Consider the following 17,983-nt stretch of genomic DNA (forward strand, 5'->3'; position numbering starts at 1 on the left):
GTCTGAGCATCTGCGGCAGCAAAGTAGGGTCTCTTGGCTTTCTGATGGAGATAGGAACACTCGCTTCTTCCATTCTATGGTTAAGTGGCGTCGTTCCAATCAAAATATTAAGAAGCTTAATATTGATGGGGTTATCTCGGAGGACCCGGGTGTCATGGCGGCCCATGTGATTCATTTTTATGAGGATCTCTTTTCGGAGCCGATTTCTCCGCCGGTGGATAGATCTTGGATTTCCGGTTACATTCCAGCTTCAGTCTCACCTGCCCAGTCTGACATGCTCGTTGCTACTCCCTCTGCTGAGGATATTCGGCTGACTGTTTTCTCCATGGACATGAATAGTGCCCCTGGACCAGACGGGTTTAACGGCGCTTTCTTTAAGCATTCGTGGGAGGTGGTTGGGGAGGACCTTATTGCTGCCGTTCGTCGGTTCTTCACTCATAGCTATCTTCCCCAGGGCCTTAATTCCAACTTGCTTTGCCTTCTCCCAAAGAAGACTGATGCGGTTCTTGTCTCTGACTTCCGACCTATTGTGTTGGGAAATTTCCTTTTCAAGGTCATCACCAAGATTCTTGCCTCTAGGTTGAACGAGGTAGCTGCTGTTATTGTCTCGGCCAATCAGTTTGGGTTTATCTCTGGGCGTTCTATACAGGAATGTATTCTGCTGGCCTCTGAAGGAGTGAATTGCATGGAGCGCTCAATTCAAGGGAGGAACATGGCTCTTAAGGTAGATATTCGGAAAGCTTTCGATACCCTGAATTGGGATTTTGTGGAGGTTGTGCTGGATTGCTTTGGTTTCCTTCAAACTTTCAGACACTGGATTAGAGTTATTTTTCAATCTGCCAGAATTTCGGTTCTCTTTAATGGAGAGCAACATGGTTACTTTGGTTGCTCTCGAGGGGTTCGTCAGGGAGACCCTTTGTCTCCGGTTCTGTTTGCTTTGGCGGAGGAGGTCCTCAGTAGTATGCTCTCGGACGCTGCTGATAGGGGATTCATTGCCCGTATGAGGATGTCCCGCTCTTTGCTTTTTCCCTCTCATCTACTGTATGCTGATGATGTCCTACTTTTTTGTAAAGCTACTTGGCGCAGCTGCAGGATGATTGAATCGATTCTTCATATATATGCTTTGGTTTCTGGACAGTTTTGCAATAAGGCCAAATCCAAGGTTTTCTTTGGCAAAGGTGTTTCTGTTCAGCTGAGACGTCGACTACAGCGGGATCTGGGTTTCTCAACTGGTTCCCTTCCTTTTATCTATTTGGGAGTCCCCATTTTTGCTGGTCGTGCTTCTGCTGCCCGTCTTATCAGCACTCGTGATCGCATCATCGCCCATTTTCCTAGATGGCAGGGCATGCAGTTATCTATGGCGGGCCGTCTTTGCCTCGTCACTTCAGTCATTCAGAGCGCGGCTGTTCACAGTATGCTGATATATCGTTGGCCAACTAAGCTTCTTCATGATTTGGATAGAGCTTGTCGGTCGTTTATTTGGACTGGCTGCACTACTTCTAGGCCTAAGTCATCTGTGGCTTGGAATCGAGTTTGCGCCCCCAAGACTCAGGGTGGGCTTAATGTGAAATCCTTTACACACATCAGCCAGAGTTTCATGTTGAGGTTAGGCTGGTTGCTGATTACTGCGGACTCGATGGGTTTTCAGTTGTTTCGCCAACGCTATCTGGATGCGTGCCTAAGACCTCGCTCCCCTTGGTTCTCTTCTACGATTTGGTTGGGCACCCGAGCTGCTATCCAGACTCTCGTCAGCGACACTCATTGTTCTATTGGTTCTGGTTCTACTATTCTTTTTTGGACTGATAACTGGTTAGGGTATCGTCTGGTTGATAGAATCGGCATTCCAGATACTTTTCATCATGCTCTTTTGCAGCCGATCTCGGATTACTACTTTGATTATACCTGGCACTTTACTTTGAATTTTTTGCAGATCTTTCCGGATATTGCCTTTGATATTGTCTCGGTTCCTATTAGCGAGGGAGAGGATCGAAGAGCTTGGACCCATTCTCATTTTGGTGAGGTCTCCGCGTCGCTTGCTTCGGATCATATTCGTCCCTGCTTTCCGACCGTTGATTGGGGTAAGTGGATTTGGGCTCCGTTTATCCCAATGCGGCGTTCCATTGTCACTTGGCGGGTGATTCTGGGGCGTCTTCCGACTGCTAGCTCTCTTCGTCGTTCGGGGCTGGTTGGTCCGGGCTGGTGCCCTCTCTGCCGGAATGCGAATGAGGATATTGATCATCTTTTTTGGGACTGTACTTTTGCTCGACAAATTTGGCGCTCCCTTTTCGGCTGGTTCAGGGTGGATAGTCCGTTGATTCACGACATTGGGAGTCTGCTTCTCTGGGCAATGAAGGTGCAGACTAGCAAGCAGGTTGTAAATCTTTGGCGAATGGGTGTTATGTCCACGATTTGGAGCATCTGGAATATTCGTAACAGAGTTGTATTTGATGCGGCTTCGGTCTCTGAGAGGGCACTTTCGATCCAGATCAAATCTTTTATTTTGGAAACTTCCCAATTATGTACTGGTGAGATGGCTAACTCTGTTGAGGACTTACTGATTCTTCATGGTCTTGGGGTGCCAAGCAGACCTCGTCGCCCGACCTCTTTTGTTTATGTTTTCTGGATTCCGCCTCCGACTCCTTGGCGCAAAATCAATATTGATGGCTCGGTTCATGGATCCCCTCCTCTGATTCACGCTGGTGGAGTTATCAGAGATTCTTCTAGCGTTCTGGGTTGTTTTCATTTCTCTGCTGGACGTGGTTGGGCTTTTGAGGCAGAGCTGCTTGCCCTCATCATTGCTTTGGAGCAATCTGTCAATCATGGTTGGAGACACGTTTGGATCGAGACTGACTGCGCTTATTTGGTGGATCTTTTCAGTTCTCGGTCAGACACGGTTCCTTGGAGGTTCTTCAGCCGGTGGCGTAAGGTTCTCTCTTCCCTTGCTGGTTTTCATTTTATTATCACTCACATCTACAGGGAAGGGAACCGGGTTGCGGACTGTTTGGCTTCTTCTGTAGCGGAGGAAGGCTATTGGAATTTTACGATCCCGGATATCCTACAGTTGGTGAAGGATGACAGGCGGCAACTTCCTTACATTCGGGTTGTCAATTGAGATCTGCGCTTTTTCCCGTTTGCGCTGATGCGGCGTCTCAAGTGGTTCCGGAGGTGACCAGAGCAGGGAAGATTCATGATGCGTTCGGTGGGCATCCTGTGCTGCACGCTCGGCTTGGTCCGGCCAATGCAGATTTCTCTGGATGGCCAGTGCAGCCCCCTCGGGTTTTGTTGTTGGCTCTTTTGTGCTTGAGCTGTGTTTCTTCCGGCTTAGGGGGACGAGTCGCCGATGGGTTTTGGTTTGGCCGTAATCTGTGGCGGCGAATTTCCCGTCCCCCTGAACTGTGGTTTTGTTTTTTGGTTTTTCGTTAGGTCGTGTTGCGCCTTACATTGGTCCCTTGCTGTACTGCTTTTCGTTACACCGGTTTTGTAACAACTTTTCTTTCTTTCTTTTCAATAAAATTTTCATTTCAGCAGCTCAATTATAGCATGGCCCTAATTAGATTATTGTTCATCATAGATGTTTAATATTTATTGTAATTTCATATTAAATTGTTATAAAATATTGTTAATTGACTTATTTATTTTTATAAAAAATAAGTTAGATGATTAATTATTTTATAATAATTATTTCATAAATATATATATATATATATATGTATATATATATATATCAAGATATTATATTGATGGTTTAAAAATACATATATATATACGTATATAATAGGAACTATGTTAAAAAGTAAATAATAGTATATTATTTACATATAGATGTATATTCATAATATATATCCAACTTTGATATATATATATGAATATATATATATATATATGTGTGTGTGTGTAGTATGTTGTGAGATGAAAAGAAAATAAAAAATATTTAATGTTAAACTTTGATATTATATATATATATATATATATATGTGTGTGTGTGTAGTATGTTGTGAGATGAAAAGAAAATAAAAAATATTTAATGTTAAACTTTGATATTATTATACTAAATTAATTATAAGGTCATGTTATAATTAGAATTAAATTGAAAATTGATGTATTTTCTGGTCAATCTACAAAGTCATGTTATAATTGCGATTAAATTGAAAATTGGTGTATTTTTTGATCAAATTATAAGGTCATGTTATAAACCAGAGAATTGATAAACTATATGTATTTTTCGGCAATAACCCCTATTTTTTTTATATTATTCCTATTTTTCCTAATGTAAATCAATAATAACTATAGTAGATTAGTAGTTGTTTTTTCATTAAATTTCAAATCACTAATATATACAAATAAATCAAAAAATATAAAATGTATACATGTGCTAGAACCCGAATTTAATAGTACTAGACTACTAGTATAAAATAAGACTTGGGAAAAGTCAAAAGTTGACGCTTCTTCACCAACTTATTCCATTTTGACCCATTCTTATATAGTTTTGGTTGCGAAGACCTATTCTCCTCCCAGTCCCAATCAATCATATTGACTCAGCCAATGTAATAACTTGACTTGGTTGGTCACAATCCCATAATATATTGCATGTATGTACAATAATAGGTACTATTTGGTTCAATACCATTAGTAATTATAATTATAATTATAATTGGTCTAAAATAAATGACGGGGTATTTTTGAACTTCGATTTGTACCTCACGGGCCTGTATATTTGCATCTTTTCCCTTTTGAAAAATATAGACAAAAATGCAAATAGGCACATCTAAATTTTGTGAAATGGGAGCTTTACTTTACACTTCAATGTTATCATCCCTAATTTGGAAACAATACAACAATTCTACACAACAAAATTACAAAGTGACCTTTGATGTCACTTTTCTAGCATCTCCCCACACTCTCCAGCACAGTTACATTTCTGCTCTTCCTGAGCCAACCAGACCAAAACGCTGCCACTCCACCGCTCAGCAGGCGGCAGAGACGGGGCGGAGATGCCACGAGAATCTGCTGGGTATTCATCATCTCTTCCAGGTGCAGCTGTGTAACTAGAACCAATTTGAGACACTGAAGTCGCGAAGCTTTCTGAGATGCTTTTCCATTTCGTCCCTCGTTTTGTTCCAGTCCTCCTTCTCTATAACCGTGGTCGGGTCGTCTCTTTCTTCCTGCAGTTTCATAAACATCGGTTAAGAGGGAGCATATGCCATCAAGAACAAACAAGTTCCTTTCTGGGATACTCACTGAAGAAATTATTTTGAAGGTGTTCCCTTTGTCGCGAACAACGAGTAAATCTTTCTTTCTATCCCGGCTTTTGCCACCAGGTACCGTCACCTGCAGAAAGAAGACGATAACATGTAACGAGCATGTAGAATAAACTCGTGTCTTACTTCACCAATATACTTTATATATACACATTTATCATATCATCCAACATATTGCTATTGATATTCTACAGAAGTCTTGAGATGATAAAGCAGAAAATGCATCAAGAAAATATAATAACAAATCTCACATTGAAAATAACAATTACAGCTTAAAAGAGAGTGCTACTCCAAGTCCAAGGATTTCATGTGGTATGTACTTCTCATAATTGTTGTATTTGAGAGAGCAAAAAGGAAAATAAATGTGCCTACCATAACTGTAGCCCTCGAGATTGATCTTGTTTTTGAGTCAATTACATAAATTTCTTCAAAATCCAGCATAAATTCTGGATCGCCGTAGCGACGATTCCTATAGTGTTTCGTCAAGAAAACCTGCGACAACAGTAAATATCACAATGTTGAAACAGAACATGTCTAGTTCATTTTATTTTATTTTTAATCTTCTCAAGAAAAAAAACCATTCAATCCTCGCATGTTGATCAGTTTTGGAAAGCCATCCCAAAAACCACACTCAGATGTATATTATAAACTGCATATGATTTCATAGTACTCTTCTAACAAAAAATTGATAATTTTGGAAGCTCAGATTACTAATTTGATAGAAAAAGGCAGCATCACTTAGCCCTAACATGAGATTGTAGATACTAATGCCTAACAGTATAATCCTACGCCATAAATCATTCGAACTCCACAAGTAATCCTAATTTCAGTATTTAGCAAAGTGCATACAGATTTCCTTCCCAAATATGATAACAGATTCAACCTCTCACAAACAATTTTTTATGCACGGCAAGGATAGGCAAGATTCCATTCATTGCTTAAAACCAATAATAAACCACATATGATAAAATTTTCCTAACCTTTAGGACTTCCCTCTCTGATTTATACATGGGATCTCTAGGTGCATCAATCGGGGGCTCTGTCACATTGTAGCACCCATAATCACTTTGAGCACATCGGATATACTGCAAATTCCAACAGAGTTACAGAAGTCCAATAATGATGCATGTTCATATATTCGATGACAATCAGCCATTAACACATCAAAAGCTATAAATTCATTCACGTTAATAACTTTTAATTGAGAGAAGCAAATACAAATCATCACCCAACATAAAAGATTACCTTCTCGGGCATTGGTGCAAGAACCTTTGGAATCGCATACACATCAGTGTCTGGAGGTGTGACATACATCTAAACGGAAAAATATAACTGAATTCATTAGTGCATAGCAATCTTAAAGGAAAGAAACACACCAATACACCATCAAATAATTCATCTTCATAAATTAATACTAGAATCCACCTATAAGAGAAAATTGATAGCCATGAAAAAGAAAAGAAAAAAAAACAGTTACATCATTCTTGGCAGCTATGAATTTCAGAAGCAAGAACATTTGCTCACAACTTAACTAAAATTATCTTCAGCAGTTGACAACCTTAGAATAAGTTGTATGGACATCGATAAATTCTCAGTCCTATAATGACAAATCCACATAATTATACTTGAAACCAGTATCGAGCATATAATCAGGTAAAAAACAAGGAACATGAAGAATAATGAAATGAATGTGATAATTACATGAAAATAAGCACAGATTTTATCAAGATCCATTACAAGGAACAAAAACAAACAATATAGCGAGATATAAGTTTCTAGAAAGGAACATTACGCACACTTCAATACCTAAACTGACTTCTTCACAATTAAGTCCCCATCTAAATAAAATAACAATTACGTCCCAGGGTTCAAATTTTGGCGACGAAAATCCTACCCGGAACGCCAGAAGCTGAGCTAGATTTGAACACACGAAATTAAAGATGAGTTGGCATCAAAACGACGTTTTATGCTACAATTGAGTTGGGATCAATCTCTCCAGCATAAAACTGAGTTGGGATCAATCCCTTTGAAGCGATCTAGATGCCAAAACGATGTCCGTTTAATGCCAATTAATTTGTAATATCTCTTTTCTTAGAATCCAGCTCATCTTTAGGCATACCAAGTAGGATTTCAGTCGTCGAAAATCGAAATCAAACCACATGACATAACTGTCAAATGCTTGATAGTCGAGTATTTAATTATTATTATTATTTCATTCAAATCGGAACGTAATTACAAAGACACAATAGTTTGAGTATTAAAGTGTAATTTTCAGCTTCTATAAAGGATACTGAGCTACACAGCAGCATTCGAGGTACGAGCAAATGATTGTGTGCAAAAATATAGATAATTAATTCTAATGAGGCACCTAGTGAAACTACACAAACATATCCGAGGTAAGACTTGATTACGTGATTAAACATACATAATTAATACAGTGTATTAACTATTAATTAGTTAATCAACTATAACGAATGTCGAACCCTACCTCGCGGAAGTCGTAGACGTCATTATCCGGATCAGGCGGTTTCCGAATGAAAAAATCGCAATCCAGCAAACAAATCTTATGGAACTCATCTTCGTTTATCCGATAATCCACGATTTTCTCCGAGTCCCATCCCTGAATTGACACGAAGCTCTTGCTGTGCACCATCTCAATTTCCTCCTCTGCGCCGCCACCGGCGGAGGCGACGGCGAGGGCGGCGGCCGTGTCATAATCGACGTCGAAGTCCTTCTTATTGTCGACCTCCTCGACCTCGTCGTCGTCCATGTCGTATTCGTCCGGACCTCCGCCGTCAGCGTCTCCGTCGTCAGCGCGGACGCGGAAGTCCGGTCTGGAAGATAGGGACCGGGCCATTGGCAGTGAGCGGATAATGTTGAGCTTTGGGATAGAAAGCGGCCGGGCGGTGCGGGAGTTCACAGGAAAGAGGGGTGTGAGGAAGAGAGAGGCCGCGTTCATGGCGGCGTCGCGGTGGAAGCTGAGGTTTGCGGAGGTTGGGAGTGGGAAAAGAGGGAAAGTGAAGAAGTGGATTAGATATTTTATTTTATTTGGTTTAAATGAATTTAATATATGGGTTATGATATGGTACACCGGGGAACTCAACAAAAATTGAACTCGCCTCAATTCGAATAAATATGGTACACCGGGGAACTGAATAAATATTTTATTTTATTTGGTTTAAGTATGTTAATCATCCACGAAATATCCTAAGGAAAGGTTATTCACTTAGTGAGTCTCAATTCGAATAAATATAGTACTTCCTCCATTCACGGAAAAATATTTTTTTAAAAAAATACTTAATTTAGTGAGTAAAAAATGAAATTTATAAATTAAAAAAATTATTCAAGTTAATGAGTTTAAAAAATACCACATGTTAATGAATAGAGAAAGAGACCCACATATTATTATTAAAAATATATTAAGATATCTTTTTGTAGCGTACCAAAATAGTAAATTAAAACATTTTTTTATGGACGGAGAGAGTATTTTAGATTTTTATTTGATTAAATGCAATTTTGCCCGAAATTATTTTGCCCACGAGCTTTAAAAAAATTACTGTATTTTTTTATCACAAGTTTTGACATTTGTTCAATTTTTCCCAGATTTTTTTTTTTGGTGATCGTAAAATTGACATGACAGTGATGTGAATTTGATTTTACACGTAACACTGACGTGAAATGTATATGAATTTGAAATTAAATATATAATCTTAAATAATCATAAAAGTCCTAAATAATCATAAAAAAACTCTAAATTTACACTGGCGTCGATCTAATTCATCTTCTTCATTATAACTCTAATTAATTTCAACTTCTCAGCCCTAATTTATTGAATCTCAATCAATAAATCTCATTCCCCAATCTCAACGTCGTTGATTGCTGGCGATGGTGGCATCTCCGTTGATTGATTTCGACTTCTCAGCCTTAGGTGGGCAGCGCTCCGCCACCACTGCAGTGGGAAATGGGTGGATTGCTGGCAGTGTAACAAAAGGACAAATTTAGGTGGGTTAATCAAAATCTAGGGTTAGTTTCAGCTGTTCTTCCTCGGAGTCGTTGAGCAAATAGAAGGAAAAATGTGAAAAATGGTGTAGAACGTGAGGAGAGAGGAAAAGAGGAAAAAGGATAAAGGAAGAAAGTGGGGATGGTTGCAAATTCAAACCAAATTGCGTTTAACTGAGGAATAAGGAAGGGAACGAAAATTTAGGATTTTAATGTAAAATTCTACGAATTTAATCTCAATAATGAAACAATGCATTTAATTCACCGGAAGGCAACGATATAAAACAAGTATAGCGTGTGACGACGAGCCGCATCAATGTCACGTCGAAAAATTTGATAGTTTAACGATTTTATTTTATTACTAATATTTTTATTATTTTTGGGGTTGAAGGTCCCCTCCCTCTCACATGTGTCTGCCATTGCTTCGATGAATGTTATATTTTTTAACACAAAATCCTGGGTACACCTGGGTGTACCGTATAATCGGATTGACCCGTACCCAAAATAGTATTATTTATATGAGTTGGATCATGATATGGGTTCAAATAAGAGTGCGGGTCAAAGTTTAAGTGAAGGTGTAACCCCCGATTATACGGTACATCCGGGTATACCCAATACCACCTCATATGTGAATTTTCTACAAAGTTATCTGTCACAATTTTATGTCTCATGTAGCTCTTAATCCATCAAAGGAGTTGGCAGAGGTGGATTCAGGATTTATAACTAGGGGGAGTTGAATTTGTTAAATGTGGAGCATTAAAGTGTTTGTACAGGATTCGGGTGCAATAGGTTTCAAGCCAAAATTTTTACACAGTCAGTACGATTCATTTTTATGTCCAAGTAAAATATTAATGCGCTTAGAACTAGAATTCAATCACTTATTGTACTAAATATTTGTTCTCATTTCAATGATTCAATAAAAAATACTCTGAAAACACAAACAAACTACATCTATGCGCTTTAAAAAAAACCTTTTTTATAAAATTAAACTAATTTTCATTATTAATAGTTCATAATCTCACTTTAACTAGAGAATTGACTGGAACTTAAAAATGAAAATTAACTAAGAAATGGAAAGAGAATAAAAATACCACAAATTTAACAAATTAATATAGCAACTTTACGTTTTAAAAAAATATATATATAGCAACCTTAAAATATTAAGCAATTAGTTTGAATACTATGATTATTAAAATAATATATTACTCATATCTCGTAATATATATATATATATATATATATATATATTATATTGTATATATTTATTATAAAAAAAATCAAAATTTAGGAAGTGCTTCAACCCCCCCCCCCCCCCCCCCCGGGGCCCTTGGATCCGTCAGTGGGAGTTGGTATGATTAATTTGAAAGGGTAATATCTTATTAACAGTAATTTTTTACAACAAATTACTCCCTCTATTCCATAAGAATATGTATATTGTTGTTAGCACGATTTTTAAAAGCAAATATTAGGTAAGTGTGTTATGAGTAGAAAAAGAGACCTACTTTTATTATAATGTTATGTAGTGAGATAAAAAAAAAAAAATAGGAATTTGTGGTGGAACATATATGGTAAAGTTGTGAATAAGTTGATAAAATAGGGGGAAAAATAAGGGGGGTATGTGATGGAGTAGTGTCTAAAAAAGCAAAACATACACTATTATGAAACATACAAAAATGATTTTAAAAAATGCACATTCTTATGGGACGAAAGCAATATAATTATAGAATGATAAATTGAAATTGAAGATTAGTAAACGTACATCCAAATATATACAAGTTTTTGTTATATTTCATATTGCATATGTATCCATGCACACCTACCAGAGAGAAACAAATTCATTAACTATAAAAATGAGTATTGAACAATATATGCGAGGTGGGTTATTTTTATTGATAAATTTATCATGAGAAAATAATAGTAGTTGATAAAAAAATTCTTTCTTTAAATCACTTCTTTGTTTTCTCTCGTTATCTATAAAAGAAAATTTCACCAATTTAAATTCTTTTTTTTTATAACTTTAATGAGAGATAATATTATCACATCAAAATAGAGAAATAATTTTATCTTGGAGTAAAAAGAAGGAATGAAAAATAATGATTTTTTTTTGTAAAAGATGAGAGAAAAGAAAATAGTTACTATCTAAAAAGAATTTTTTGTTTTATTATTCTCTTTAATCTTTCCATGAAAATTTTATGATGTAAAGATAACACACTCGTAAATCAAAATAGAGATGGTCTTGAGTACAATTGGGTGTACTGTATAATCGGGTTGACCCCCACTCAGACCCAGACCCAAACCCGTATTTGGACCCTGAGCCGTATTCTGATCCGAACTCACATCACGATTCAAATCGTGTAAATGACAATATTCGATTATACAAATGATATTACATGTAATTGACACTATTCTGTTATACTAATGACACTACGTATAAACGACACTATAACATTGTAAATGACACTGTGTATAATTGACACTATTCAGAAATATAAATGACATTTCCTCTAATTGACACTATAAGATTGTAAATGACATAATAATATTTTAAATTACAATATAAGATTGAAAATGACACTAACATTTGTAAAACATTACAGTGTCATTTATATAATTAATGTCAATTATAGACAGCTTCATTTACACGATTTGGGTCAGAATACGGGTTCAAATCAGGATGCGGATTAGGGTTTGGATGCAGATCAACCCCATTATATGGTACCCAATTGTATCCAAATTTTTGTAATTAAAATATTAGTCAATTTAATGAAAACAGAAATATAACTGTCGCATTCCAGAGTTCCTACATACTATTTATAAATTCTATATTTAATATCGATGATGACTGATGAGTCATGCTTGCAAATTTTTAATAAAAAATCAATTCATTAATTTGTTCTTGATGGCTTCCACATTAGAATTTGACCTTGGAATGACTTAAAAAGGAAAATAGTTGGTTAATAGTTGGCTTCCACCCCTCCCAAGCCGTTGGTGTTGGCTCAAATCAGCCGCCACTCTCTCTCTCATCTCTCACTCCGTTGCGGCCTCCCTTTCCTCCGTCAGATCCGCCCAGATTCTCGGGTCTCCCCACATCACCATCTCCAACTCCCCGTTTTCCACCGCCCAAATTCTCGGGTCCAACGGTTTGAGGGCTGATGTTTTCTCATGCGGAAAAGCGGCGAGCGAGCGAATTAGAGCTCACCCACTTTTCTCAGGCGGCGGCTCTGGTTTCCATTTGGGCGCCACTACCTATTTCGTTCTCGGAAGAACGACGATTGGCGATTTGAGAAAAGGAGGGAGCGAGAGAGATGATGGGAAAATTGTTGTCACTGAAATTTGAGGACTGCTGGTGGGGGAGGGAATTGGGAGGGCGGCGGAAATAGGGAGGGTTAACAGAGGCACGAGGTGGTGGAAATCGTGGGGGAAGAGGGAGGGGCGGCGGAGGTTGGTAAAGGAGAATGATGAGGATTTGCAGTTGCAGGGGCGCAAAAATCATAGGAAAAGAGGCGGAGGTTGATAAAGGAGAAGAGAGGTTTGAAGGGGCGCGAGGCGGCGAAAATCGTAGGGGAAAAGGGATGGCGGCGGAGGTCGATGAAGGAGGGTGATGGTTTGCTGCCCCGTGAAAGAGAAACAGGGTGGGGAGAGAGAGAGAGGGTGACGTGGGAGAGACGTGGGAGGGGATGATGGGTGTGATTTGGCTTTTTTGATGCCACGTTGGCATTCCGATTGCCAACTCAGATTTAGTTTGGCCGAAAAACACCGGGGATGCCAATTGCAATAAATTGAAAGGTCGTTCAATTTCTTGCTATAAGTAAAAAGTTTGTCAAAAAATCGAAATTTGGTATAAAGTGATGCATTTTCATGCAATTTGCCCTAATATAAACTTACATCTTTATCTTATCTTTTATCCTTGTAAATACTCTTTATTTACAAAAATACCAACCTCAATTCAAACTCAAGTTTCAATGGTGAAATCCTTTCTCCTTATAAAAATAACCACCAATTTTATTAAAATCTATGCCCATCAAAAGTGCTATTTTCTTTTATTTTTTTCCTACATTTAGATGCCTAAATTTGAAATGGCCAATATTTTTTATTGTGAACAGTATACTAGTAGCTCTCTACTTTTAATTTCACAATGCAGAAAATATGAATATGCATATCTTTAGATTCATAATTTGTATCTGATGACTATCACGTTCATCTTTATTTTGTTTTAAATTCAATATAATATTCAAGGAAAATATGATAGTCACTTAAAAAATATGACAAGTAAAAAAAAAAAACTAAAAAAAAGACCCTAGATCAAATTTAATATACAAATAACTCAAAAACAACAAAAAAAGAAAAAAAAAATGCAGGTGGAGGCTCAGATCTGTTTAGAGAAAAGAGGCAAAGAGAAAAGCAACACCGCCATGGCTGCCAATCACCGGTTGCGTTGCTACAAAAATACAACGCCATCCGAATCAGCCAAGCCAAGATACGGGTCGGATCCTCAATGCCCGATCCATTAGCTCAGAAAGACAAAAACACGATAGAAGAATCGTCATAGCCTCTTCATACGTAATCCCAAACCCGGATACATCAAGATCCGAACAGGATCTCAAGATGTAAACAAACAGCAACAACAGTCAACAGCAACAGTCGCAAATGCTCATCTATATCTCGCTCTCTCTCTCTCTGTATATATATATATATCTATATGTGTGTATGGGGTGTTTGGCATAAACAGAATCCATGTTCCAGAAATATCTGTTTATTTCTTTTACAAGATAAAGGGCTGTTGGTTATTGAATGAAGGAATCATCGGCGGACGGAGAGGGGCAACCACCCTCGAAGAAATCCCGTCTCTCCGCCGCCTCATTTCTTCATTTCTGAGCTAAAATGGATCTTGGAGATGGGTGGGAGAGTGTCCGGTTTTTATACACGGATCCGACTGCCCGGGTTGCCCATAGTTAAAGTTCGGATTTACGCTTTTGCCATCCGGCATTTTCGGATTTTAGGTTTTTTCTAGCAAAATTGCAATTCCTAATATTTTCCTTTTTTTTTTTTGCTTGTTCCCAATGTTTTCTTGGCAACTGTATAGTTTTGAAACTTTTACGTTCAAATGCTTGGATATCTAAAACTATTTTTCTTGGGATTCTGTAGTTTATCAGATATTTAAATAACAGAATTTACAAATTAGAAAATCTGGATAATATTTCCTCTATTCATCCCATTGTAAGTGAGATTTTTTTTTGGTACGAGAATTAAGAAATGTGTATTCTATTGTAAGTGATTTTTTTTTTTGGTACGAAAATAAAAAATATGTATTTTGTGTATTAATGAAAAAGCGAAAAAACGGTTAAAGAGAAAAAATTTTACCGAAAAAAAAAATCTCATTTATATTAGAATGTCCAAAATAGAAAGAGTCTTAGATACAATGGGACGAAGGCAGTAATTTTTCTTGATACATATCTTTAAAAAATTCAATCACAAAAGTTTTGAGTTTACTTCTGAATTTGTATCGGATGACTGCGATGATCAATTTTATTTTGTTTACAAAACAATCTTGTCTTATTTTTACAGAAAAGGATTAACGTCCCCAAATCAGAAACTCAAATACTATTAAAATATGAAAGGAAAAAAAACACTACGCAAAATATTAACATACGAATAAATAAAAATCAACAAAAAAGAAAAATAATTGAAGAACAAAATTGCAGTTGGAGGCTCAGATCTGTTAGAGAAAAGAGGCAACGAGAAAAGCAACACCGCCATGGCTGCAAATCACCAGTTGCGTTACGACAAAAATCGCAACGCCGTCCGGGTCGCCAAGCCAAGATACGGGTCGGATCCTAGTGCCCGATCCATTAGCTCAGAAAGAAACAAAAAGGATAGAAGAATCGTCACAGCCTCTTCGTTAATTCATACTTTAAAACCCTAGTACCCAAACCCGGATACATCGAGACTCGAACAGAACGAAACAGAAAGAAGCCAGCAGCAACAGCTCCAATGCTCATGCACATCTCTCTCTCTCTCTTGCTCTCACCACATATACATATATAGGGAGTGGAAAAAGCAGATAACCATTTTCTTCGTCTTCGTCTTCTTCTTTTTTTTTTCTTTTTTTTTTAAGATAAAGGGCTGTTGGTTATTGAATGAAGGAATCATCGGCGGACGAAGGTGGGCAACCACCCTCAAAGAAATCCCGTCTCTCCGTCGCCTCATTTCTTCATTTCTGAGCTAAAATGGATCTGCGAAATGGGTGAAGTAGGTCTGCGCTGATTTTATAGTCTATGTGAATTTCATCTACATGTGTTTTTCTTTTTTATATATTTTATTTACCAGATTAAAATAAATAACGGGCTGACGCGGGCCGGGCTCTCCATGGTCTTGGACTTGGGTTTTAGAAAAAGCTAGTTCCAAAAATTCGGATCTGGGCCGGATTGATCTGAGTAGGCTCGGCCCAGTTCTAATTCAGCCGGTAGAAAGTCCGAATAATTACATGATTTATTGCCTTTTTATTTTCTTTCTTTTGCCCCTTATTTTTTCTTCAAAGATTTTTGCTTTCTCGTTTGGAAAATAGTGTTACAGCGACAATCATCGTTTACTTTCTAGTTGAAAGAAAATCTTGATTGTACATATGTCAAATCGTTTCTTTAAAATTAAAATATAATTACTCTTAAGTTCTCAAGTATGTAATAGTGTACTTATTTTCACTTCTCCTGGCCTCCTTTGAATATGTATTTTATTTTTGTGTCATGCATCGTAATTCAAATTTCATTTTAATGTGTAATTCAAGTACTCACTCGATCCTTGTCGATACATATATATACTAATTTGAGATGCAACATTTGTGGAGACATATTTTACTTAACATTAGAAACGAAAAAGAAGACGGTTATACCCCTACCAATCTTCTTCACAAGAATAGGGATAGCCTCCCAACAAAGCATTTTGCTTTAGGGACTCAAATTACGCACGCACCTAATTAACTCCACCCCTACAACTACAATAGAATTACAAAAGAAACTCAAATAAAAACAAGCACTCCATAAATCAAATTGATCACTTCCTAAACTGCTTTCACAGCATTAAATCTTGGCTCCTTAGGTAGAAACTTCTGCTCAACATAAACCGACATGTAGTCCCCAAACAAAAACCTAGGATACTTAGGTGCTGATGAACCCTCCTCGTCCTCGTCCTCGGCCGCCAGCAGCTCAGGCGCTGGCTCAATGGTGGCCTTGTAGGAGGGGTTGTAGAACGAGGCAACGGACCTCCGGTTGCCATCAGAGCGGGCCAGGACCCGGTGCCAGACGCTCTTGTACCTCCCATTGCTCAGCACCTCAATCTGATCACCAGTGTTGATCACAATGGCATTCTTGATGGGCTGCACATCCACCCACACCCCATCTTTCAAGATCTGGAGGCCACCCACCTGATCATCTTGGAAGAGGAGGATGACCCCCCCGGCATCCGTGTGGGCCCGGAGGCCGTTCACCCTGTCCGGGTGGGGGCAGGCCGGGTAGTGGCTCACCTTGGTGCCAAAGAAGGCTGCATCTTCACCATTCAAGGCCTTGTTGATGTAGCCCCTTTCTAACCCTAGATTCTCATCCATCACCTCCATCACCTTGATTGCTAGCTTCTTCAGCTCAACTCTGTATTCCTTCATTGTCTCCCTGTTGTTGAGGTTAATTACCACATATGCTTAGTTTTTCATCTAATGCATGCACATGTTTAGTTGTCTTGCTACATTGGTAATAGGAGGCAAGGTTTAGTAGTTTATTAGCCTTTTATTCCACTTGTCTTGTCCCAACATGCATGGGCTCAACGTGCACACATATATGTCAGTTGGACCCACTATTTCGCATGTACTACATCGACCATCATTTCGCACGACTTTAATTTCTTATATACTCCCTCCGTCTCATTATAAATAACTCAAAACTTTTCGACACGAAAATTAGAGAAAATATGTAAATTAGTTAAAAGTGATAGGCTCTATGCTTTTTTAAAGGTTAAATTTTTCTATTTATGAAAACAAGCCACTTATAGTGGAACGGTATAAAACGAAATACAAGTCATTTTTAGTGGGACGGATCGAAGAAACATTTTTCATAAAGAAAAAAAAAAGATGGGTCCAATTGATTTGTGACATGTAGTAGATACGGGAACTTACTTGAATCCTGGGGTCCTTGATGGCCAATCATGAGAGTTGTCATCGGAGAGGAGGAACACCTCCTCCCAATCCACATTCTCAACTCTCCCATCACTCTTCTTCTCCAACAGCTCATTCAGCAGTTGAACCGGTTTCGAGTTCTTGAAACCGGGTTCTCGCTCCACCCGGTAACACTCCGACGCCACCTTCTTCACCCGCTCCAGCAGCCCCTCGGATATTCCATGGTTGATCAACTGTCCAAATTTTTAAAAATATATATAAAATCAAGAAAATAATCGAATCATTATTTTACTGTAATAATTACGTACCTGAAAGAATCCCCACTCCTCACAGCAAGTAGCAATCTCAGCCAGAGTTTTGGCCCTCTCTTCCCCGTTGAGCTTCGAGAAATCAATCACCGGAATCGCCATTGGAGTTTTGAATTGATCAATAACTCTCTCTCTCTCTCTCACTTATTGCCACTCAACCAATGTGTGCTTAAACAAGTTAGCCTTGGGGCCTATTTATATAGAAGCAATATCTTAACCTCCAACTTGGATGTCAACTTCACACACACATACACGTAATT

At 38.1% G+C, this 17,983-nt stretch overlaps 2 protein-coding genes across 2 annotated transcripts; both read right to left on the reverse strand.

Annotated features, from left to right (window-relative positions):
• Positions 1-4,763: 4,763 nt before the first annotated feature.
• LOC130992643 (PLASTID TRANSCRIPTIONALLY ACTIVE protein 6, chloroplastic) lies at positions 4,764-8,461 on the reverse strand. The gene is made up of 6 exons (XM_057917366.1): positions 7,747-8,461; positions 6,504-6,572; positions 6,239-6,343; positions 5,631-5,750; positions 5,239-5,328; positions 4,764-5,162 (listed from the first exon to the last, which is right to left on the reverse strand). Exons 1-6 carry the CDS (start codon positions 8,215-8,217, stop codon positions 5,046-5,048), a joined length of 972 nt encoding a protein of 323 aa, XP_057773349.1. The 5' UTR covers positions 8,218-8,461; the 3' UTR covers positions 4,764-5,045.
• Positions 8,462-16,088: 7,627 nt separating this feature from the next.
• LOC130992648 (1-aminocyclopropane-1-carboxylate oxidase 5-like) lies at positions 16,089-17,983 on the reverse strand. The gene is made up of 3 exons (XM_057917376.1): positions 17,724-17,983; positions 17,416-17,648; positions 16,089-16,915 (listed from the first exon to the last, which is right to left on the reverse strand). Exons 1-3 carry the CDS (start codon positions 17,823-17,825, stop codon positions 16,312-16,314), a joined length of 939 nt encoding a protein of 312 aa, XP_057773359.1. The 5' UTR covers positions 17,826-17,983; the 3' UTR covers positions 16,089-16,311.

The sequence above is a fragment of the Salvia miltiorrhiza genome, chromosome 7 (assembly GCF_028751815.1).
Source record: "Salvia miltiorrhiza cultivar Shanhuang (shh) chromosome 7, IMPLAD_Smil_shh, whole genome shotgun sequence".
Classification (NCBI taxonomy): Eukaryota; Viridiplantae; Streptophyta; class Magnoliopsida; order Lamiales; family Lamiaceae; genus Salvia; species Salvia miltiorrhiza.